At 36.8% G+C, this 25,973-nt stretch overlaps 2 protein-coding genes across 2 annotated transcripts in view; both read left to right on the top strand.

The window, feature by feature from the left end:
- The first annotated feature begins 5,639 nt into the window (after positions 1–5,639).
- On the top strand, positions 5,640–7,108 carry LOC114365300 (transcription factor Sp5). The gene is made up of 2 exons (XM_028321824.1): positions 5,640–5,749; positions 5,979–7,108. Exons 1-2 carry the CDS (start codon positions 5,720–5,722, stop codon positions 6,969–6,971), a joined length of 1,023 nt encoding a protein of 340 aa, XP_028177625.1. The 5' UTR covers positions 5,640–5,719; the 3' UTR covers positions 6,972–7,108.
- A 1,471-nt stretch (positions 7,109–8,579) lies between these two features.
- Positions 8,580–25,973, top strand: part of Sp1 (transcription factor Sp8) — a 93,615-nt gene continuing 76,221 nt past the window's right edge. The window contains exon 1 of the mRNA XM_028321819.1: positions 8,580–8,772. Within this exon, the coding sequence (XP_028177620.1) occupies positions 8,731–8,772 (42 nt within the window). The 5' untranslated portion in view covers positions 8,580–8,730. The remainder of the gene's footprint in view (positions 8,773–25,973) is intronic.

The following is a 25,973-nucleotide window of genomic DNA, read 5'->3' as shown; positions in this document are numbered from 1 at the left end:
CAGAGAGGTTGAGGACTGAAGCGCTGTTGTGTGTCAGGAAATGCCTTCGTAAATAAATAATTTCAGCATAAGTTCGCTACTGAGGTATTAAGAAATAATAATATTAAGAAATGGTCCAACGTCAGTTAGNAATAATATTAAAGAAATGGTCCAACGTCAGTTAGGCAAGCAACGTTCTGTTGGATTTTGGATACCTACTAGCGACCCCGCCCCGGCTACGCACGGATGCTAAGTGTACTTATTACAATATAAACTTACCTCTTGAATAACTGTCTATTAAAGAAACCGCATCAAAATCGTTGCGTACATTTAAAGATCTAAGCATACATAGGGACAGACAGCGGAAAGCGACTTTGTTTTATAATACTAAGTATTTACCTAGAGATAAAATGCTGACATACTTACATGCTTGGTGTACCTACTAACTTGTAGGACCTAGTTTTGTAGCATATTAGAAATCCAACGTAATTAAACAATTAAAGCTCATCCAACCAAATGATGGGTTGTCATGCAGAAGAGAGTCTGTGATCCCATTAGGTAAGATTCCTAAAAACAAAATGGGTCACGTACCAAAGTAGTGACCAGTAAGGTATCCATTATGAACAAAGTCCAAATTAACAACATGGTCATCCTAAAAACTGTGTCTAATCGCACGCTCCTAACGATGAGCCGGCGTCAAATGTGTCATTAACAGCGCTCGGCTGGCTTGTTGAGTAAAACAAACTGGGCCCAGTGGTCGGGGATGTTCTGGTGATGTAGGGCGATTTCGGCTGTCACTGCGCAAAGGAGCCCCGTTTGAAGGCCGCCGCTGCACCGCGGGGCGCCGTCGCTCCGCAGAATTCTTTTACCTACACCGTTTTTTTGACGGACCCTGTGACGGCCTCTCATGTTTTTATTTTTATAGTAAATATATTAATGTCTGGAATTATCTAACAGAAACCGATATTTATTAATGCTACCGTTGATTTTGTTTCGTTAAAATATATATTATTTCATCTTTGGAAGAAATGTGTCCTAAAATGCATATTGGTTGCATTGATCGCCAATACAACAAGAGTAATTAAAGGATCAATTTATTAGTCCCAGGGGACAGTCCAACTGTTATTGGATTACAGTAACGATAAAACGACATCAGCAAAAAACAATTACAGTAAGGTGACGCAAGCCGCTACCAACCGGTCAACATGGAATGCATTGGGGGAGGCCTATGTTCAGCAGTGGACGTCCTATGGCTGAGTTGATGATGATGATGTTGATGATGATGATGATGATGATGATGTGTCTTCCGTTATACGATTATTAGGTATTGATATGGTTTTGTAAGAGATTTTGTTTAGGTACATCGATCTATTAGATTGTAGAGTCACTGCCTAATTCTGTTACGGTGGTGAGAGAGTAAGGTAGTGGTATACTGGTAATATTATTAAGGTCGTACTTAGCTATTAGAACAAGCTCTACCAACAACTAAACCGTGCGGAAAATTTTGCGCCCGAAATCAAACCCGCGACATCTGGGTAAAATAAAAATCAAAAGTCCGGCGGAGGTAGGTATCTCACTGCACGAAAAGGGTAAACCAATTATTTTATTATTCTAAAAAGATATTCATCGAATTGAAAAACACACGAGAAAGTGTTATCCTCATGTCCCAGTTACTTTTGTTTGTATCGATAGAGCGTGTGAAAAAATCTCAAACATTATCTTAAGCGGTTGCAATGCAAAAAATATCCAGTTTTTTCATCTAATCACTTACAAAAGAGCATAGTTTGCGAAACTGCATGCATTGTGAGACAGGTACATCGCGATCCTGTTACATGTGACAATAGAGTCCTTTCGATGTTCACTCCTTTACAGAACCATCGTCTGTGTCAGGACTTTTAAAAGCGACCAATCGCTATCAAACGCCTTCAAGCTAGTTAGAGATTCAGCTATTTTTGATAGCGATTGGGAAGATCAGTCGCCAACAGATTACGTATTAGGTCTTTTGGGATAAACTGAGCGGAATTCCGAATCTATTCCGATCAGATAACACGAGCGTCCGTTTCTATAAAATAGAAACGTAAGACTTATACTATTATGCGATTATATGCAACACCTGAGCTTTTTAAACTTTTTGCGACAGTCAAAGATCAAGTTTCGTTTAAAAAGTTTGTGAATGGACATTTTTACAGATAAAACTTTTTTACAGATGCTGCCTTCGAATAGCTAGGTATATTTTTTGTCTAATTTGAGGTTTTAAGGTAGGTATTCTTATTAAGAGGTAATTTGGCATTCGAGTAAGTAGGTGTAGCTTACTATATTGGACTAGTGAAACTTACTTTTTAATTTGCGCCTATTTATAGACTCGTTGTCAGTAATCTGAAGCTTTGTTTAACTTTGCAACACAATCAATTACAGGTAGCACTGACCAGACCCAGCGTTTACTTACCTAAGTATATTTTTTTTTATAAAACAAAAATATAGGTATTTGCATTGCTCCCGATAGAATCAATTTCCACTTCACTTCCGTTCAAGTGGCCAGATATCTTGCTGTAATTACCGTTCTCATATATCATGGGCGGGCGATTGGTTTGATCGCGTTGTCCTGCTTCCTGTCTTTTGCGCCCACGGCTTTGTGCCGCCGCAGTGTCGGGTGACGTATTGTGCGCAGGAGTTGGGAGCCAGAGTGGCACCCAAAGTAGTCAAGGAAAAAATTAAAATAATGCCTGCAGGCCGGTACAGACTCCATTAAATGAATACAGTCTACTGTTACCGCAAAAGGAAAACAATTTATTGTTTTTTTTTTCTTCCAAAAAGGATTTTATTAAAAAAAATCAAATGAATGATTTTAGTCGTAGAAACATGAATTTACCTAACACACAAACTATTAACAAATTAATTATGTTTATTAATTATGTTTCTACTGTGGACTAAGCCTTAAATACAATCATAAGCTTAGCTATGACATGCTTCGCGAAATAAGGGATGGCCTGATGACCTAGGATAAGATTTAACATAAAATTATTTTTACGTGTCATCAATCATCATCATCATCAACAGCCCTTTACAGTCCACTGCTGGACTATGAGCCTCCTCCACTATGGTGGAGGGTGTCATCAATACTTTCCAATAATTTATTACGAACAAGTGTCCAGTCGGTGCCGATTGTCGGCGAGTTTCATCACGTGTTATCTCAGATGATTGAAGAGTCCAGATTTTTTGCTGTAAAAAACACGGACTTAGATTTATGGCTTGAGGAGTCCGATCATAGCACATTAGTACCCAGCATTGTCCACTGCATGGGGCCTTTGTGGACGCTCGTAGAACGGTAGCCCTGGCACTTGCATAGGCTCGGGCATTTGTTCTATACAGTCATAAACATGTCGACAGGTTACTGTGATTGTTAAGTGAACAGTGTAACAAGTAGCGGCCGTTCGCAGAATGTTTTTGTTTCCATCAATGGCAAACTGAGAAACGAGTACTGAGCATCTTTTTGTTAATTAGTTTGTGGCGTTGGTTATTTTACGACTGGCTGGCGAAAGCTTCTGTGACTATTCTTAGAGCATAGGACAAAGTAACATAAAATGTTGGTAGAGTTATAGAATTCCTACTAAGTATTTAATTTGTTATAAGATTTGTAATAACGTTTTTCTGTGGTAGTAGTAGGTATGTATGTATGTGACGATATAATGAAGTACCTCCTCAGTTTTACGTTTTTGGGTCTATTAATTAATTATTAGGTAATTAAGTAGAGCGTTAACTTACGATTCAACTCATTTCTAAACTTCTTGAAACTAAAATGTCTACCTACTAATGTTTATTTATCCGAATGAAGGCAGGAAGGCAACATGTTGCAAATCTCATTAAGTCGTAGACAGTGCCCATTTCTGCTAATTCAAATCTATGGAGAGCGTTTATTTTTTACGACTAAGTTTATCCTGTCAGACGGGCAGGCAATTAGACGAATAAAAAATATATTAAGTTTAGTGAGTAGAAGCAAACGTTAGTTCTCTTTAGAGAGCGCGGCGTTTAGTAAAACAAAAGCAAGGGAACGATTTAACAAACTGCCATATTTTAACAACGTGTAATTAAAGGTTTGGCCCCGGTCGAATATGCATAAATCATGCGTCTGCCGCGAACTGCCGACCGAAATAGAGAAAAAATTAAAAACATTAACCGGCCCCGGAGAGAAACGTAAAATAATACTGATAGGTGTATTAGGAACCATTTCTGTTTTCAGAAACCGTCTTCATGTAATTTGTAGTATTGTAATGAGTAAATTGTGTGAGAACCTTTCATTACCTACATTTCTAAAATTAAGTTTTTTTGTAAAGTGAGAGACGTAAAAGCTTGAAAAATGTATTAATTAGTACAAGTTTAAAGCATCCGTTAGCACTGGCTTATTAGTTTACTAAAGATGATACTTAAATTTAAATACAAAATCTTATAATTAATTCAGAAGTTTCAGTCAGTCCATAGTGCTCTACAAACATCATACAAAAATCTAAAGATGTAGACTGATATTTTATAAAATGGGATCGAAGACACATAGAATTTTAATGTAGAGACTCCGATCTCTTTATTAAGTAGAATTTAGTGTGACAATTTATTAAATATCTCTGTGACTTTATAATGGAGCGTTCGTCGCAGGTTCTAATTATTAATTATACGATTCGTAATTATATTGTGTGCCATGGTGGCAGCGTTGCCAGTTTTTTTTTTCGCCAAGTCGAGACTTTGGTACTTTTTGAGTGAAAATAGCGGGATTCTTCCGTCAGAAGCGGGACATAGTAAAAAAACGTATACAATCAAAGGTTTTCAAATATTTGTCTTTTTATTTAACTTAAAATTACGTTTACGTGACAATAGATAGCAAAAGAAGCCATAGAAACTGTAATTTCACAAAAAAAAATAATTTTTAAATCAGATTTAGTCTATCGTGAAATCCGTCTTTAGAATAAAAAAAGAAAAAAAAAAAGAAAATTTGAAATAAAATAAAATATTCTTTAGAATAATATGGCGTTTCAAACAAGTCTGGTGAAGTGAGTGTCTCTCTCCGAAAAGCGGGACCGAGCCTGTCCCGCGCGGGACATATAAATTTGATTTAAAAATCGGGACGTCCCGCCGAAATCGGGACGTCTGGCAACGCTGCATGGTGGTTTCCTAAAAATCAATCAATCTAGACAATGAAAACCAAACAATCGCAAGTAGTTACTGACTACATTTAGATAAATCAGAAAACACAAAACACAAACTGATGTAGGTATCTAATTGTTACTTTTAAAAATATGTTACCTACATGTAGAGAAGTACCAGATACTAAGTATGAAAGGACAAACCATTAACGCTCAACTCTCAACGTTCAATCGCCCAAAAATTTCACACGAAACAGATTAGGCTTCTAAACATTAATAAATGCGTAACCGCCTTTTAATAATAAGGCGGATAAAAGTAAACGCAACAGTGTATGTCTCGGATCGTTTTCCCATAAGAGCCGATGTTCGTAAGCTCATAACTCACGGCTGGGGTGGGGTGTGTCGGAGGCTGCGCCGGCGCCGGCGGGGGCCGGGGGTCGGGGTACGGGGCCCTAGGGGCGCGGCGCGGGGCAGGGACGAGGTGACAACCGCTCGTTACGTCTATTCCACCAAGCCAGTTATTAAAAACGTCTCGGCGCGAGCGGTGTGCCGCCCTGTAATTATCCAGTTGGAAGTTTCGCCGCGTTGCGTTGTCACCGTTGCCGGAAATGCAGTACGTGGATCCGCCCGCGCAACAGGTCCGTCCGCCCGCCTACGCCCTATGCTTGTTAACTCGCGTTTTGACAGTTTATTTGCAGTAAACAACACTTTTCTCTAATAGAATAATATCCGGTTTGAACGTTGGATTTGTGTTGGACTTTGTTAGTTAGTTTCAGATCTAAATAGTGGTCGTGTAGATTGACGTTTACAAATTGTAGAGTCTGTAAGATGTTTTTGAAATATTTTAACGGTGGTTTTTATTTTCAGATGATGAATATGGTGCCGACATACGGATGCGGCTACGGCCGTGGGGATACTTTGTCTCCAGCATCAGACCTCTCATCGTGTAGTAGTGCGTCTTCAGGAGCATGGTGTGGCGCCGCTCCGTGGCGTGAGCTGCCGCCATACCCTCCGCAGTACCCGGCGTACTGGCCACCCGCCGCTGCTGCTGCGGCTGCCGAGGAAGCCAGGGAACTACAGCGCCGTTGTGCAAAGTGCCGCTGTCCTAACTGCCTTACCGAAGCCGCTGGCTTTGGCCCAAATTACGGCAAGGATGGAGCCAAGCGCGAGCACGTCTGCCACGTCCCCGGTTGTGGAAAAGTCTACGGAAAGACTTCACACTTGAAAGCTCATCTCCGCTGGCACACCGGTGAACGGCCCTTCGTGTGCAACTGGCTCTTCTGTGGCAAACGATTCACGCGCTCTGATGAGTTGCAGCGACATTTGAGAACGCATACCGGCGAGAAGAGGTTCGCTTGCCAGTTGTGTACAAAGCGCTTTATGAGATCCGATCATCTTGCAAAGCACGTCAAGACTCATGCTAACGTGTCGAGGAAAAATAAGAAAACAAAGGAAGACGAGAAAGATGAGGCGCCTAAAGTGTCCGAGAAGCCTGAGCAAGCGATGACGAACGTTCCTCATACTGCACCAGTGTCCACCGTCGGGAGTACTCATTACGGAACAGTGCCAGTGGCGGGCGGCCCAAAACCTATGTCGATAAACTACGCTTCAGTTGCACCTAACGTGGTACCAAGTGCCAACAGTTACAACGGCTCGACGTTCGGTAGTGGAGCCGTGATGAGCAACTGGTACCCAGAAGTGAGACAGGACTCGCTGTACGCTCGGGCGCCAGTTCGGGATCACAGAATGTACCAGCAGTACCCGGTCCCAATATCTTCATACCAGTGCGCGACTAAAGATACCTACGCAGTGTTCCAAGGACATTACAACTTCCAACCCCCCGTTGCACTAGGACAATAAAGCTTTAAAACTGTTTTTGCATGTTATCTGTGTGATAAAAGTGTTAAACTGTAAATAAGTGACTGTTTGGTTATAAAAATAGATATTTTAAGCCATGGTTAATAGTCTGTTAGTTACCACAAAATAATTGTGATGTCTCTACAAATTAAATAAAAGAGAAAACATTCTTATGCCATTTTAATATGTGCCTTTATGTTATTAGGTATAAGAAACTGAAATTCCAATAAAGCTATTTTTCTAAAAGGTTAATTATTTATTTTTGGAATCCCCTAACTTTTTATGTGAAATCTGTTAGTCAGGGTCATTTGCCAGATTTAATTTACAAATATTCAAATACATGTGCTTGTTAATATCTCAACTGAAAGTCTAAGATGTTTTTATGAAATAATCAAATCATAAACAAAATGATAAAATAAATTCTGTGGGTTGAGAAATAGCGTGGCTAAAATCAGGTCTTGCGTTCCAAATACCAGTGTAATAGTTATTTAGCATAACATTTTTTTTTCTTTATCTTTCATGGTCACTAATATTTGAAATGTACCTTGTGAGTTTCCAATATATTATTATTCCGTCACTATTAACCGATTGAGTCCCAGACGGCATTAATTAATGTCATAACAATTGATTATCTATTGTGTCTAGATTCGCGGAGCTTGAAGGATTAATAATTCAATTTGTAATTCACTGGTGTTGCTAAGTAACATTATTAAAATATAAAAAGAATGGAGCAATGCTTTGTCGTAGCAGCTACGCCACGTCTACGCGGTGCTACGAAAACCGTAGCAGATAGTTTTACCTCATATTGATAGTTTTCTACTGTAAAAATTATTAAAACGCTTTCTACACTTTCATACATTGTACGAAATCATATTTTATGGTGGAAATAGAGAAGATTGAAAGATACATTATTGAAATATAAAAATGCTAAGTAAAATCTAGTAATTTATATTGCGTTGATGTCTTGTTTATGAACGTGACGTAAAAATAACTTATTTTATGAATTTTTGTTATATGTTCTTCATGATATATAAATAATATCAGTAATAAGTAAATTCAGTAGCGTTTCAGTAAAAAAGCTGTATCGAGCTTTACTATGAGTCTTTGAGCGCACGAGCTTTTTTAGACTTTTTTAATTTTTAATGTGATTAAGTATACCTACTTTTGAAAATGTCTGTATAGGTATAGGTTGCAAGTAGGTACCTAGTAATGAAATCAGTTGCTACTTTTTACTCAGGTATTTATTTTATTATAGTAGTAGTACTGGTAGGTTTGAGCTTTATTTTTTTTCATCTTCGACAAAAATGTGGAGCAAGTTACTTTAGATGACATGGTTAGAAGAAGAACTGTTTTGGATTCCTATTTTGTGGAGGACTGGAGTTGGATGGGAGTTTGCAATCCTTGATGCCGCCGCTCGTCCCGAGATGGCGCTGTCAGTGGCTGTGCGGTGTCGCGCGGCCGTCCCTAATTGCACTGGCTATTATCTGGGCGGCGCTCACCGCGCATGGCCGCCGGTGCGAGCGGGATGCACTCGATAATACGTAAAACAAAACGAGGGAGTAATAATGGTAAAAAACGAGCAGCACGCAAATTATAGTGAGAAATGAGGCAGCCGGTAGCGGTGGGGCGCTCGTGGTACGGTGGGGGCCGCCGCGCGGCAGTCGCGATCGCTCGGCGCTAGCAGACCGCCCGCGCCGCCTGCGCCGCTTCGGGAGTGTTGTGAGAGTGACATGCGCCTCGCGCCTCGCTCGCGGCCGGCGCCATGAGCGGCAAGGGCTCCTCCTCACCGGACCTGCTCATGAATGTGAGTCCGAGCTTGCTCCTCACGAGACCAGCTTTGAGCGTTAGACTATAAGTATAATGTCATGACAGTTCGTGACCTCATGACCATTGACTTGACTGACTGTTGCAACTTGCAAAGTGATGTCAAAGTCTAAGCAATCGACAGATTGTTGCTGTGAAGCTTTACTCACTCACTTCACTCACTTACTTCACTCACTGCTCTACCTTTGAGTGGAAGTGAGGTTATGTATTCATAGTCAACACACATTAGTATAACACTATACTATACTAACTTATCTCACGTTCTGTCGTTATACTACGTGGGCTAGGGATGGCTAATTAGGTAACATACATACCATATCAATTGTTAGATAAGATTCTATTAATTAAAAATTCTACAGCAATTGAACTTAACTAACATTGAAATGATAACATCTGACTTTCTGCCAAACCAAACATCACTATCAGGAAGCCCATTTAACGGTCTATAAGCCTAATTCAAGAACAAACGTTCCAAATAGCGAGTTCTTGAAACGGTATATTAGGCAGATAGCACCCCAGAGGATTGTCGATTTAGCACGCACCATAAGCGGTGCATTACAGGACGACACGGTCTCCCGGGCCCATGAATAGCAATGGCGGACGCCCCACGGGTCGAGTGGACCCTAAGCTATCACTACAATATTCCATATAAGCCAGAAAACGTTATGTGGAAATTTTCTTCGTACTTCCCGCTCTTGAATAGTAATGTCGTCATTTAGTTGACTGTACGTTTTGAATAATAAATCTCATGATCGTTCAAATGGACGAATATTTCAAGGGACAAATGATAATAATACCTACCTACTCGTACCTAAATAGACATCAGGTTTTTCCTATTTAACAAAAAAGTAGAAAACTATTAGAAATAATAAAACTATCTTCAGATAAACGTTCAATAATAGCAACAATATTTAGTATACTTCTAAACTATTAAAGAATCACCGCCTATCTCATTACTGTGAAATATTTTATCACATCCAAAACAGGCAATTTATTTATAAAGCAATATCCGTCACATAAACGTTATTGTTATTTTCTAAAAATTGCCCATTAAAGTTAGTTCCGAACATTACTAACAGTCAATAAAAACTACCGAAATGTTAATTCAATTAAGTCAAATAAATAAGGGCGGCTTTTTGGAGCGGCGTAACGAATCCTTAATGACATATAGGGCCTTGGTCCATTTTCTAGTCAATTTCCTTTTCATATTAGTTTAATCTAGAGGTAGGACTACTGGCGCCAAAAATTATGCCGCGACGGCCGTGTCGGCCGGCTTAATCTGTTTAGCGTTATATTGTTCGGCCACGGCTCCTTTGTGCGTTGAAAAAGGAAGAAATTTATGCTTTTCGGCGTCGTGTGTGAGTTTTTTGTGGGAATGTAATTAATATTTCGGCGGCAAAACTAACAGTGTTTTCGTTGTTGCGCCTCGCCCGTGATTGATGCCTCTTCCGACGGCCGCAATTACTAGTGGACGGCCTATATGTTCCATTTTAAATGTAATACATATTGTACTTGTAGCTATAGTGCTACATTTAATTGTGTTGTTGATGACGCATGAATAGGTATAGCTTTAGCTGCGGGCTATATTGTAAATCGAATATATTTTTGATACATTAACGTTTCATTCATTCATAATTTATGTTATGATAATTTATTGCAACTCACCCGTACTACCTAAATGAACATGTGCAATATGCATATTTATGTACTTATAAGTATTGGTTACATGAAAAAACCATTGGATTGGAAAAGCTTTCGTTATTTTCAATAAAATAAAAGTTGAATAAAGTATTGTGGCGTGTGTAATTGTGGGAAAAGTTTACATAAACACTTGTCAGTTTTTCCGAACAATTACATGTTTACTGTACCTGTAATAACAATGCGTTGTGAATGAATACTATTGAAGATAGGTGTTAAGAACATAATATTGAGTTGTAACTGTACACAAATGTTAATTAACATTTATAACACATGAAATGTGTATCATTTTCTGTCCAGAGTAGTGACCGCGGAGTTTTTCATATGTTTTCTAGCAAATAAATAAGTAATGTATAGGTACTACCTACGCTATTCCATTTTCTTCATAATTAAAGATTTCTAGTTAAACATACATATTACCTAAACTATAGTCAATACGAAGAATTTTAATTTGAAGTAGATAACGATAATTAGCTTTTTAAAATAAAAATACAGATCTCATTTTGAAGACGTAGCTCTCTGTATCTTATTATCGCTTCAGTCCGAATAGGCCATAATCCATATCCTACTGACTCAATAATAAAATTGATTTTAATTCGTTGCCGCCAATCCAGCTCAAAATTACAGCTTGTCAAAGCACTGTCAAGCACTGGCGAAGCAACTGTTTGACACAAGGCTCAAAATATTGTGGCAACTCTATCAATTTTCTTGGCTAATTATTTTTTGATAAAATATTTTTCTTTGTAGCAGAATATTATTACCCTTCCTCCAGTAGTTCTTGTTATTTGTCCTTATAACCTGTCCTTGCACTAGATTTTTTTTCAGCGAATTAATATTTTTTGTTGTAGCAGAATATTATGTAGAGAGATTATTACTTCCCATAGGTGTTTTTATTTGTCTTTATAACAGGTTCTTGCATTGTGTACCGGGGGATTATTCTTTTCATCAAAATATTAGGCATGTAAAGTCCTCCACCTCCCGTAGTTGTTTTTATTTTTATGTTCCGGGGGTAGGTATTTTAATTTATTGTTATTGGAAAATTTTTATTTTCAGCGAATCATTTTTTATACTACAATATTATGCAGATTACTCGTATCCCTACCTCCCGTAGTTTTTATTTGTCTTTGTAACCTGTCCCTGCATTACTTACTGGAGGTGTTTCAAAACGTGTTCCGAGGGACGGTGTGGGGCCTGCGTGGGCGCAGCCATCGCAGTACCGGTAAAATGTTTTAAGTTTAATTTTATATGTACTCGTATATTTTTCAGCATCAGAGAAAACTTGGAGGCTATTTGGAATTGTCGACCTAATCAATGTTGGGAAAAATTAAAAGATGATTATTTTATGTGTGTGTCTCATCTCACCTGAGAATCTAATTCAGACAACCTCACATAATCTGAGTCAAATCTTTTAGCATTGACCTATGGGGTCGTTCAATTACCAATACGACGATAGAATTCATATTTTTCTAAAACTTTTAAACTTAGATACAGGTAGAGTACCTAGGTGTTTTTACCTATTTTATAAAGCTAAATCAAAAAATACAAACACTCCGAAAATTAACAATCCGGTTCGAATACCAAGCGCATATGATATACGATACTTGTATTACCCAAGTCTTGCCTCTATATTTGCCTTACCTACATTATGTTATAATGATTTATCTGTTTGTCTATCTCAGCCGCAAGGATCAGATAAGATCTTTCCAAGTAAATTTATATCTTATAACAAACACATGATGCCATTAATCATGTGTGCTGCAGCATTTTCAGCAAATAATAGGGTAAGGTGGTGTAAGAGTGCGCACTTTAATTTTGAGACCCCATAAGAAATAAAATACCACATTTAGAAAAATCATCATTATTTGTTTATAAACTCTATTTATCTGACAACAAATTATAGAAAAACAATTCACGCTTAGGTTATTAGTTAAGGTAGGAACTGAAGAAATATAAAAAATCAAAATTGCGCACTCTTATACACCCAGGTGTACCTACGAGTATAAGAGTGCGCGTTGAGTCGTATAAGAGTGCGCGGATTAATTCTTAATGCACAAATCGCATATACAGTCCTTGGCCTAAGTAACCAGTACAGTTTTCATGCCACCATTGCCGGCACACTGAGTACTCGATCTGTGATAGGTTCTCGACTTGTGCCTGGTTGAATCCCATAGCTCTAGCAACGCTTGTAGCAGCTGGTTGTCTCAATGATATATCAGGATGTCTCTTCAAAAACACCTCAACCATTCTTTTCCAGCTAATTTAGAGTCTGCATTAAACCTTTTTGGTATATCATATACTTGAGCATACTCAAAAGCTAGCCCACGCAATCCCTTTGCTGTTAATCCAAAGTACATGTTTTAAATGGTACCTGAAGCTCTTTTTTAACTTCATTCTTCGTATTTTTTTGTCGCGAAAAAGTTCTCTTTCTCCGAGACATGCTGTAAATACACAAAATAAAATATAAGCATATANGCCACCATATATTGAGTTTTCGGGCAAGTTTTTCGAATGAATCGGTTAGCTAAGTAGGTAAGCTATTTGTATAAAAAAATAATAATTTTGTTAAACTGAAAGTCTACGAACAGAAATCTTTGCCAAACGCAATAAAATTAGATCAAAACGAGTAAAAAAGTTTCGACTTACGTAGTATCTCCTGTTTTTAACCAATTTCGTTTTTTTTTCGGCAGCGTAACCTTTATCACCAACAGATCAAAACACAACTAAAGCTAGCCACATACCCCTCCCAGGATCGACGTGACGTGCGATGCGCATGCACTCTTATCGCCCGCGCACTCTTACACCACCTTACCCTACTAACAATAATAAATCTTTTATTTCTCAAACATATTTCAGTAAATTATCTGAGTTCTAACATGAACATATAGAATTTAGAATCTTTGTGTGAAAAAACTACTGTCCTCTAAATGTTTTATACAATACTTGCAAATAGTTTCATTTTGCATAGATGAGTTTAGGGTAGAGTCGACATAGAATTAGAAATGAACTCTACTTATTGTGGTTATTGATTTAGGTATTCAAAGTACATATAATTCTCAAAGAAAGGAAGGGGCTACTGTTGTACAAGTCTACTTAACCTATCGGAAGCGGCCGATCGTTTGGAATTAACAGAAGCGGCGGAGTAACAAATTGTTGGCTAGCATCTTGAATGAGTATACCGCAAATGTCAATGGTGGCCGCATGCGCACTGCGCACGCACTCGATGTGTACGCTATTAATGCGAAATAACTATAATTTGGACGACCAGCGTTTGGCGTTAACCGTCAGCCTCTGGAAAGGCGACGGAAGCCTGTCACAGCCGCAATTACCGTACCGAGAATCGGCATTAGTTCGTCGAGTTGAACTATTTATGTAAAATAAGAGCAGCCTCGTACGGGGAAACGGCAATTGCACGCATCGCTCATTAAGCACTTTAGAGCAATTTGTGGAGAGGAGAAAAAGTCGGGCGAGACGCGGTAAACATCGCGTGGTCAATTAAAATGTTGCCGCACTGCTGCCGAGTGGCACCCCGGCAACGGTATATTCGCCGCAAAATAACATAGTCTACTTGTTTCGAATTGCTCGCATCCTCTGTCTAAATAGTGATGTTAAACTGGACCCTGGCATGTGGGCGCTCGCTCCTGTCACGACGATAACTGGCATTTGACATTTAAATGCACGTACTGCCTTCTGTTGGAGTGAGTTATGACCAAATTGAAAATTCTGATTGTTCAACTTTCCTTGCAAGATAACTGGTTTGTAGACACGCACAACGTTGACTTGGTTTATTGTAATGTTTTAATATACATCTTTGAATAGTCATTAATGCATTGAGTGCGATTTCTAAGTTCCGTACCTACTCACATAATGCTGCCCGTTCAAGAAATGAGCAAATATTTTTTTTTTTAAATAAACTACCTATCATACGTGCTAACTACAAAGTTGCTCGATAAGTTGTTAAATTTCCTAGAAGGGTCGTTAAAAACTCATATTATTTAAAGAAACACGGATGCATGGATCATTGAGCGGATCTATAGCTGCTAGCTTTTTCAATAACGTATTTCCAAAGAAGCTTCATGCTACGCACGTTTGTTCATCATACGCGTCGTATAATTGTGGACAGGTGGGGCAGTACACGCCATTATGAACATAATGATTATGAACGTGTTTTCTATGCTAATAAATAAATTTTCGAATTACACTCTTGCATTTTCCACCACTAACCTATACTTAATAGGAACTCCGGACACGAATGTTAAAGGTTGTCCAGTTAACAAAGGCCTAAAAAAAGGCTTCTTTGCACGGATATACACGGTAATTGATTATCGTGTGGGTAATATGTCGAAGAAGTTGCTATATGCGATGTTTATCGCACAAGTCGTCTCACTGTCTTACCAGTGCAGTAATTATAATCATTTAGTCATACAAGAATGGTTTCATACTTGCTATGTTTTAATAATTAGCACTTTGGCAAATAAAGCATACATAAAAGATTTAATATTTTATAATTTCATCGCTTTGATCTTAATAAGCTTTTTATAATAAGCACAAGTGTTTTCTTTCCTATCTATGTACTCGTATATGTACAACATATACGTATTCTACTAATAAAACTCTGCTTGTTACGTGTTTCCACTTTTAATTATCTTTTTTAACATAAGCAGGTATTGCTGTTAAGTAATTTTAAAATAATAAAATAGGTTTTTAATTTAACCCTTAAGTAACATCCTTATTTTTGGTTACACTTTGAACACCCTGGGGCAAAAAATTACCCCAAACGGAAATTGAAAAATTTTAAGTAAATATTTAAAATCAATTTAATTTTGTGATTTACAATGTATTAATGGACTCACTGAATTATACGATTGCTTTAAAATAACGTCTATCTAGCGTAAAGAAACACCTTAAATCAATCATAAAAAAAAACAAATAATTTGTCATTGGCAACTAATAGTCTCCATAATGGTCTTCTAGAAACATCTTGGAAAGTTATTGTGGGAACCAAAAACTTACACTAATCGGACATTAAATAGATGTTTTATGCATATTTTAAAAACAAAATGAAATAAAACGAAAATTTCTGGCTTTATAATAAAGCAAAATAAAAAAACTTATTTTTTTATAAAATTATGAAAAAATATTTTAAAATATTTTTTATTTATTTTATTCCCAATTATTTTTTTCAAAAACATCAGACACGCTGAATTACTACGTAATTATCATTTTTAAGCCCTATTTCTGTGTCGAATTTATGAACGCTCTGTTCTGAAGGGATGTCTTCAAAGTTCGAAAAGTATCATGTAAATCAAGCTCTAATTATCTCTCTGCATTCTAGAGACAATGTGCTACTTAATCGCCATATAAATATTTACTCATTTTGTTTCCATGTTGTAAAAACCTATTAATAACATGTTAGGTGATGATAAATTAAAGTATGCGTAACTAACACCCTGGGGTAAATTTCTGCCCCACCTACCTGTACAAGCCAAACGGATGATTTTTTTCACATCCCGCATCTACGAGCTTAAAGCGCACACTCTGGATTGAGAATACACAAAACGACATTGCACTAGCTACGCTAGAAAAAAAGATATGTCAATTTTTATGCGCCTGGGGTAAAAAATTACCCCACGGTGTTACTTAAGGGTTAATAAAGCAAATAAAAAACAGTAAATTGAGTTTAAAATACGTTTCGAAGTTGATTTCTTAACTTTCTCCCGGAAAAGTCACTGAAAATTGTGGAAAAGTCAGTCAAATTCTCCATAATTTTCAGTGTCTTTTTTCATTTTCTATCGCACTTATATCATGATGCAGTGTAAAAAAGTGCACGCTAATTTATGATTGAGCTTTGTTTTTTTCAAACGTGGTTGATTTGGAATGTTTTGCTTCCTTTATTTATTTAATATCTCATACCAAAAGTCATTGTTTAATGTTTGCGCAAAATAAAAACCTTACTCATTGGCATTGCTATTACTTTTAGTATTGTATAATGTGCATTGGCCGGTTTAATACCGCGCTGAAAGCTGCGCTCATTGCATGCCACTAAACTGCTTATTAACTAAACGAGGACAATTAAAATACAACACGTTTATTAGTTTTTGGTGGTGCTCGATCAACCACGTCCATTACATTTGCAATTTTATTCCTACATCCAGGGATCAGTGGTCAATTTAATACCAACCTTAGGTCCACACAAAAAATGTATGCAGTATAATCATTTGCTAAACACGTGTTAAAAATATTCCTGAACTAGCGGCCGCCCGCGACTTCGTACGCGTGGACCCCGTTTTACCCTTAGGGGTGAAGTTTCGAGTTTTTTAGGGTTTACCCGGAAATTATTCAAACTTTTCTCGCTGTAAAAACCATCCTTGGACTTCAACAAACATTTAAAAAAAAGAATTGGTAAAATTGGTCCAGGCGTTGTTGAGTTATGCGCTTACCAACACATTTTGCGATTCATTTTTATATTATAGATAATGAGGATAATGAAACCATTCCGTGTAATTGTTTGCTGACTACATTCAGTGAATTAATGATTGTGTGATTATGTCTCAATAAATGAATGATTAACATTTTGTACGACTAGTTACTTACTACTACTAGTACTTTTTAGATATGAGTGGGAATGGAGAGAAGTTTAAGATCTTTAAAGTTATTTTTGAATATTTATGTTGACTTTTGTTAAATTATAGTGTGATGTTGATATTATGTCGAATGGAGCGTGAAACTCCTTAGTGGATTGTGCACACTACTGTTAGCTTTATTTAAACCCTTTAGTTATAAAATAACATCAATTAGCCTGTAGGGTATGTTGACTGTGTGTCATTTTACTTCAATTTAGTGTTCTCAGGAATAACTAACTACCTAAACATACACGCGATGTTCTTCTCAGATAGTGTTTAGAACAAAACTAGAGATAAAAATCTAAAAAGATGACCATCGCCACAGGTTTTGTTTGAATCTTGGACGTAAATCATTATAAGTATCAAACAAAATCCAGCCTGAGAACCGAACCCACGCTATCAGAACCTGTTCCAGTTATTGGCAACGGCTACTCGCAATCCAATTAATTTACTTATTAAGTCTGAGATCTTAGGTTCAGATTATCGTATGCCATATTTTTGGTGTAATCACATAGTGGTCGGTCTATCGATCATTACGGAATAGTATCAATTAAAATTTATTGAAACTTAATACAATCAAAGTTTCATCTTTCAGTTAAGACTTTAAGGTAAAGAGACTAACTGAAATAAATAAAAAAGTTAAAAGTAAACTATGTGACACTGGATTATCTAAATATTAATATTATAAGTCACATGCACATCATTTTCTTATTACACTAATCTCTTTTATGACTCTTATTATGAAACAAATTAACATTCCAGAAATCATGTTATGAAATCAATGTTAAAGTAAGGATAATGTCTACCTGAAAAACAACATTCATTTCAGCAAAATCAAGTTTTTCAGTCAAGTCTACCTCTGAATAAAACTTTGCACGCTACTGGAGTACAAAGTTTCAAGGATTGAAGCTTTTTCTTTCACCCACTGATAACTCAAACTCTATTTTTGTAAGCGTAATTATGATCATTGATTAAACGTTGCGTCGGCGATGCAATCGCGAGCTATTGCAATAAATCAATTTACACAATGTTTTGATGAACGCTGCTTGACGTTATGCCATTAAATTGTTATACCTAATTGATAGCAAAGCAGTTAGTACACATTTAGAAATTGGATAAAATTGCTCGTGTATACTAGACTTGAACTTTATTTTATTTTTTGCTTGGGGCAAATAATTTACTCTGAGAACAAAATGCCTTTACACGTCGCCTTGTATTATTCTGGATTCAAACTAACAGAAACAAAAGACATTCGTATTCTTAAAAAAGAATCCCGACTCTCATTCAAATAAAAAACAAATGAAAGAGTTTACGCGTAAAAAGTAACAAAGTTACGTATGGGCGACCAATCGCACTCCGTCGGGCTTCCATTGGCGAGGTGGATGTCAACTCAAGCTGGCCGCGTCATACCAGATAGAGGTATCCGCGTAATTATGCCCCAACAGGTTTTGCCGACCCGCGCCCTCAATGAGAGAGCGCATGTTGCTTTACGATTGAGACTTGAATAGGGCAACGCAGTAGACGCAAGCTGAAAAGAGTTATGCCTTTGCGTAGTTAGCTGTCGTAAAAATTTATGAAGTTTTTAAAGTGCAGCTTTTTAACTAAACTTGTAGCCTATAAAATATGTATGTAATTTAATATTATTATTTAGACATCTAAAATAACTTTCGTAAAACGTAATATTTAAAGATGATTTATTTTAATAATCACCTATAACCTATATTTTTTACATTTTTTTTCAGCTAGCGTTGTAAAGCTTTATTTTTTACTGCACAAAGCTCTACTTTTTAAAGTCGTAAAAATTCACGAATTTGGGCTAACCAAAACCTGCCAATGGTTACAGCCACATTTATATTCCGAAACATTCCAACATTTCCAACATGGAAAGAGATAAATTCGCATACCCTCAGAACGTCTCTTCCGGGACAAGTCGCTTTGTCGACGATATTTTCTTTTGCGAATTCAAAATTTCCATAAAAGTGCCATTTGCTTTTTGTCCGCACGTGCTTTCCCTCTGATGTTTCCGCTAGCACTTTAAGCCGGTATAAATCATTTGCTTGTAACTTGATAGCCATAATTAAATGAGACTGTGATGAAATAAGGAAAATATACCCGCAACCCGTGTTTAGTGTTCAACACGCAAACTATAAACTTGATTGAAATCAAAGGCAGATTCTTAAGTGCCGCTGAACTTAGGTGTTAAGTGCGTATGCAAAATATGACTTGTTATTTTTCTTTTTCAGTTTTGTAACTTGTGTATTGTAGACATTAAATAGCATCTATTATAAACGAGATAAGACGCCACAGTAAGTACTTAGCATTAATGTAATGTAGATATTTTTATCGGATACTAAATGAGGAGAAAAATAAATACGTTCCTAGAAGTTCTATCATAAACTCTACCTACTTTTGCTTGAAGGAATGAAAATAAGAACAAAATTCCGAGTATGGGTACTCCACAAATATTTTCGAGAAAGAGAAACGTTACACAAATTATTAAAGAAACTGTAAAAATCCTCAATAACTAGACATACGTTTAAACTCAATAATACAGAGTTAATGAACCCTAAAGACATTTCAAACCACACCACCTGAACAAAAGGTGATCTTTAAACAATTACAGCTAAGACAACATAATTAGCCTTGTAAATATAATTGTAGCTATTGGTTATAAGCTGGCAGTTATGGTAAGTACATAAATGTCTATGTACAGACATATGCTGGCTGCAACACGCTATGATCAGCTTCGTGCTTATTGAACTGCAAATACTAGCCAATATTTTCAAGAACTTGTTTCGCTTATATCTTTCGTTTAAGTTAAGAATGAGATCATGCAATTGAATGTTTAACAAATAAGAATATCTACATTGTCTAGCGTCAGAAAACTCAACATTTACTTACGCTCACGCTATACAATGTCCAATCCCTCAACTGATAATAAATAATGATAAACATTCTCCTAAAATATGACTGAAACTTATTTTGTTACGGTATTTAAATCATTTCTTTGGCACTTATAAAAGTTTGATACTGTAGTGAAATTACAGAATAGGCATTCTACAGGGTGTTAGGTAAATGGGTATATGAGCCGACACTAGCCCATGTTAACATATGCATATAAATAGTATTGTGAAGTCAGAAATTTGATATCATCATTTTATTTTTTTTAATTTTCATACAAAATAAATTTGATAAAATCCGATTTGTATGAAAATTAAAATAATTAAAATGAAGATATCAATTTTCTGACTTCACCATACCATTTATATGCCCATGTTAACATGGGCTAGTGTCGGCTCATATACCCATTTACCTAACACCCTGTATATTCTTTATTCGAATTTCGAATTCGAATTTTAATTCATACGCTAAACTCTACCATCTCTCAAAGGTAGAGACCTAAGATATTATCAGATCCTCACTAGTGCTTAAGGATAAGATATAATATTTTATGTTATATGTCTTGTCTCTATACCATCGCTGTCAAAGCGATCGCCATCTTAGCTGCACCTGGCGCATTCTTGGCTAATCTCTACATTGTTGTGACACTTGTGACAGCTTACATAATTGCGATCATCACTACTATAATGAGTACACCGGCTTCCTAGCTCGCGTGATAATGGCTGTCAAGGCAAAACAAGCATTATCTTAGCTAATTGTGGGTAAAAGTCTCAAAATTCAGAACAGTGCCTTAGTTGATCTTCATTGTAAAATTTTTAAAACCATTGAAAAGTATTAATTTTACTATAGCTTTCAAAAGTAGAGAAACCTCGAAAACTTTCCAATGATCATGCTTATTTAAACCAGATTATCATTTGAAGAAAAAAAACTGCTTCATTTGTCCTACCGATTGTAATTATCTGAATGCTTCGAAGAATTGGTAAGCTTGAATATCTCAGTTTATTTCTGAATCAATATAGTCAATTAAAAAAATATGCAATGTCATGTGCACGTTTGTAAAGTAGTAAATTGCAAATGAATATGACGTTCAAGATTAACTGCAATTTATTAATTGTATGCACCCACCCTTACAGTATGACCAAAACATGTCTTTTCTCACTCCACCCTCCCGTTTCTACGTCATTAACCGCCGTTATAGTTTCCGCACTTGTGTACCTAGCTTTGACATTTATCTTTGCGCTTTTTTATCGCTGCTTCTGTCCTACGCCTTATTGTGTTCGAACATGACTTGGCGTGAGAAAACTCACTCGATAATAGCCTCCTTTTCTCATATTATGGAAACGGAACATCAAAACATTGTGTCGAATTACCACTTCAATTGTGCGTTGGTGTGAAACTACCACAGTTTGTTGCCTGTGTTCTAACGATTTACGGAATTTATTTTAATTTTGAACATGCATCTAATGGGTTGGCTCTTACCGAAAATGATGACTGGAGGCGATGCCTTCATTGAATGAGCTTAAGGAATTTACAAACGGCATCCGTTTTCAAAATGTTGCTAATGGCCATTTTCCTCGTAAAACCTTATAACATGTAAATTGAAAGTACATTTTTACATAAACGATACGTTGCTAACACGATTTTGCGTTGAGTTATCGACGCGTATTAGACTAGAGTAGAGTTTGTTAAACGACTGAGGAACCAAATATGGGTGATTCTAAAAATTGGATGTGAATAAGTGTTACAAAAGTTTTCTCTTTCAATCAAGCATAAGTGACGGCTAAAATTCGTTGATAGCGGTCCGCGGACATGTCGGCTGCGCCCGCGCCGTCACGCGACTCGCCCGCGCCCGCGCCCCGAGCACGACGATTATAATTTCGAGCGCGATCAACATGAAAATGAAGGCCCATAAATTTATTAGACATAGTGTCGGCCCGATCGCCCCGGGGTTGCATTATATAAAATATGTAGGTATGTCAAGAATTAACCATTATAATACTAAGAATATTTTGCGCAGATAAAAATAATACTGCCTTAATCGCGACCCGTGAACTATGTCAGATAGGGTGAGGAGCTCATTTGAATAAATCGTGACCCGTTCGACTATAAATTATTGAAAATGCCTCATAATAACGACTGAGGAAATTAGATATCGACAATGTCTACTAATTTTAGTTAATTTGGGCAAAAATTCTTTTCGCTGCTACGATATATTTCCCATAGGTATAAATAGGTACTTAAACATAATTGAAAGCGTTTGTGTCTTATCGAAAAATAAACGAAATATTATTGATTAATGGTACAGCTTGGTACGCAATAATTACTGCCGGTCCTCAAGTATGTTGACGCAAGACCCAATCAAAATTAAAAATGTTATCGGCGGAATTGATTAAGCAGGTCACCCCCAGATCGATGCGAGCAATTTGCAGATACGGGCTTCTGATCCTAAACAGAGATATCGCGCCCACGTCGGCCACGAGGGCAAAGTTATAAAATGTAAATTTATTGCACGATATTTTACATAAATTCAAATTGGCCGCTATATATCGCTGGCCTTACATTACATCACGTAATTATGCCGCGCACAATTATTATAATTTTCTTATAATCGCGCCCATAAGAACGTGCGAAAAAACAATTTTAAAACGTTCTTCATATTGATTTATGGCCGATGTTTGTGATAAATGCCAAAATCTGATACATTGTGGCTGCGGAGTGTGTCGAATTTATGACTCTGTTTGCGAAAATTTTGCACGTGTTTAATGAAGATTTATTTTTGATGTCGGTTATATTCTTACGGGTTTCTATAACGAAATAGACACTCATTTATACTTCGTGCCAAAAGACTAGAATCTTCCAAACATCCGAGGCTGTTTCACGTTGAGATTTTAGCCAGTTTATATCTCTTTAGACATGTGTAGGTTCTATTTTTGATTGCAAAGTAAAATAATTTTGACATAAACTTTTGTCGAATTTACAATGTAGTCCATTGGCGTATTGTTTATGTATAGTTCTTCGACAACGTGTCCTTACTGCCTCAATGAAATTACGTCTATAAAATGGACCGACTTGCGTAAGTTACCGTCGGATACAATTAACTCGGCGAATTCACTGCGCACTTAATTGACGCAGATTTATTGGTTCGGCATAAAATGATATTTTTTTGTTGTAGCATGTTTGTTTTATTTGATTAATCGAAGTAAATAAATAAAGTGAACTTAATTAACTTTCATATCTCTTAAGTAACTATGTCAGCAAGTATTTCTAGTCCGGATCAATTAAAACGCAAACATGCAATAATATGTTTTTTGTGAGTTGAACAGATTGAACATCAACTCATTATGAACCGGATTCCTCACTTCTTTCATTGACAATGAACAGCAGTGCTAAGTTCCAGCTGCAGTTGTAAGTAGGTAAGATTGTCAGTTCTTCTAATCCTATGAGATTTATCACTTACCATCAGGTGAGATGGAGACCCAAAGCTTTCCCGTTGTGAGAAAATAAAACAATCAAGAATTTAACAGTTTGACTAACAACTTACATTACTTTGTATCATAATATTGTCATATTGCAGCTAGGTCACTGTAATAATTTAATTGTCAAAGAAAATTCGATAAGGTAACTTAAATATCTCATGTTTGACGCAAGCCACCTCCATTATCTAATCTCACCACATCTTTTCCATTTAAGCAAAAACTATTATAGCAGCATCATGAAAACGTCATTAGGCAGGTTTAGGCGGGTAATTACCCCTAAAACATCTGCATCCACCAAAGTCACGGAAACTCTAATCAACAGTGATTCGTCTAACGAAACACAAAAATTAATTATACACTGCTCTAACCTTGCCCGATCCACCATTTTAATTACAAGGTGCATCCAATGATTTATCGCCACCACACGTGGTGATGATTTATGAAATCTGAAAACTTAGAAAAATATATCATTAATTTTTCATGATTGTTGGTGTTAACTTATCATCATTTTCACTGTCCATTATTAGGTTGACTTAACTTTCTTTACGGATTTTGATTTATTTTAGCGAGATTGGGGTAATTAATATGAGAACTAGTCAATGACAATAATTACGAGAAGGATAAATTAGCCGTAGGAATTCGAATCTAATGATATGATATGAGCTGTGAACTGTTATTATTAACAACCATAATTGCTATTATTTGATCTAGATTTAAATAATTCGAATGATAAATGCTTTTCTGGAAGGTTAGATTGTTTAAATGTTTGTGAGAACCTACTGACTGACTCATTTGTCATTTGCCTGAATTAATTAGATTTTAAGCTAGTCAAATGACAAGTGGAATAAGTAAACGCTAAACAATAGGGCAAATAAGTAACCACAGTATCAGTTCATCAAATTGTAGACTATCCTCGAACCAATATTCCACTTCAAATAATAAGCTTGTTTGTTTCATCCGACTAATTAAACTCCATTCGACTATTAAAATAATTACAAAGTATCGAATCGCAATTGATGTTTTAGAATGGAGAATTTCTCGCGTCCTACGCGTGAAACCGGACACCTTTCTAACTAGTTTTAATTATCTGCGGGCACCTTGTAATTATGTCCTTTTCCCTATTTGTCTGTGGGAATTATACCAGGTGATTATAGACCATGATGTCTTTGATATCGTCTGCACGGAATGACCAAGCGTCGAAATTACTCCACCTCGAGGAAAAGCGGACACATAATTGTGAGTATTTAAATATTTAATCAAATAACACTTGAAATAAGCTTCAGTAAGGCACGGCCGAGTATAATAGGCCGGTAATTAAAGGCAGTAATTTTAAGTGGAAATACTTAAGGTGGGTGTAGGTATACCTGTGCTGTACAGGTATTGTTTTAGCTTTTATTAGTAGGTCATCATCATCAACAGCCCTTTACAGTCCACTGCTGGACTATGAGCCTCCTCCACTATAGTGGAGGGTTTTGCCATAATCTCCACGCTTGGCAGGCGGGTTGGAGATCGCAGTTTAAAAGATTGATGTTTTTCAGAGAGCGCTGCTGCCCATGTGGGTAAGCCGTGTGGTGACGGCAGAGTAGAATACATTTGTCACCAACCCCTACTCTTCCCGCGGGTGTCGTAAGAGGCGACTTAGGGACTACACATCAAACAGATTAGTAGGTAATTTTATAGTTTCTTATGTTCAATAAAATTTAAAATCATCCATTAACATTTAATTTTTTTATTTTATTTCAAAATTAACTAAAATAAAACTTCATAGAACACGAAAGCTTCAAAAGACGGAAAAAATGGATTTCATTTGCCAACAAATTATCTACATCCGTACTGCCACGTGTTCCCGTCACAGACAAATTCAATCCGCTCTTCCGAGCTAGTACGGAGGTCTTTGCTCTTGACTTAATGTGACTTTTATTGCATTTCCACTTCCATTTTCATTGTGCGGCCTCCCCTCTCTTTACAGCCCGCAAACGGAGCGTTTCAGCTTTCGAACGCGACAACTTTGCGACACTTCGACATACAGTTCCGTGGAAATTCCGAGCGAGTTTTTATCGACTACGCTAGTGAGGTGCCAGCAGAATACGAACACAGATTGATTAGTACATAGAATTCAGATTATGTAGAGTCAACAAGAAATGTATTTTTATGGTCCATGGCATGGTTGTTATTTTCCAACTTTTCCAACGTAGTAATAATGAATGCTGAATTCTGATCCTTTTTGATTCAAAAATAGAGATCTAAAGGCTCACTTTCCTAAGCTGTATTCCTAACAAACAATACGACACACAACTTATCTTTAAAATAGTAGTGCTTTTGAGGTAATGTTAGTGCTCTACAGCCTTTTTAAGTCACCATTTATTTAGATTATGTCACATTATTTATCTTACTGGATGTGATTATTAAATGGTTTGAATTCAAGTAGAGTTCACAACACTATGTAGGTATACCTAACCAGAAATTGATATCCAGTTTTAATTTAT

Source organism: Ostrinia furnacalis, unplaced genomic scaffold, assembly GCF_004193835.3.
Source record: "Ostrinia furnacalis isolate ACB-3 unplaced genomic scaffold, ASM419383v2 OfSCF7582, whole genome shotgun sequence".
NCBI lineage: Eukaryota > Metazoa > Arthropoda > Insecta > Lepidoptera > Crambidae > Ostrinia > Ostrinia furnacalis.
This window is presented reverse-complemented; position numbering and strand designations above follow the sequence as displayed.

Bases quoted from the DNA above. Each gene is read 5' to 3' on its own strand.
- LOC114365300 (XM_028321824.1), top strand. From the start codon at position 5,720: ATGCAGTACGTGGATCCGCCCGCGCAACAG. The intron at 5,750-5,978 runs GTCCGTCCGCCC...TTTTATTTTCAG, and splicing joins TGGATCCGCCCGCGCAACAG to ATGATGAATATGGTGCCGAC.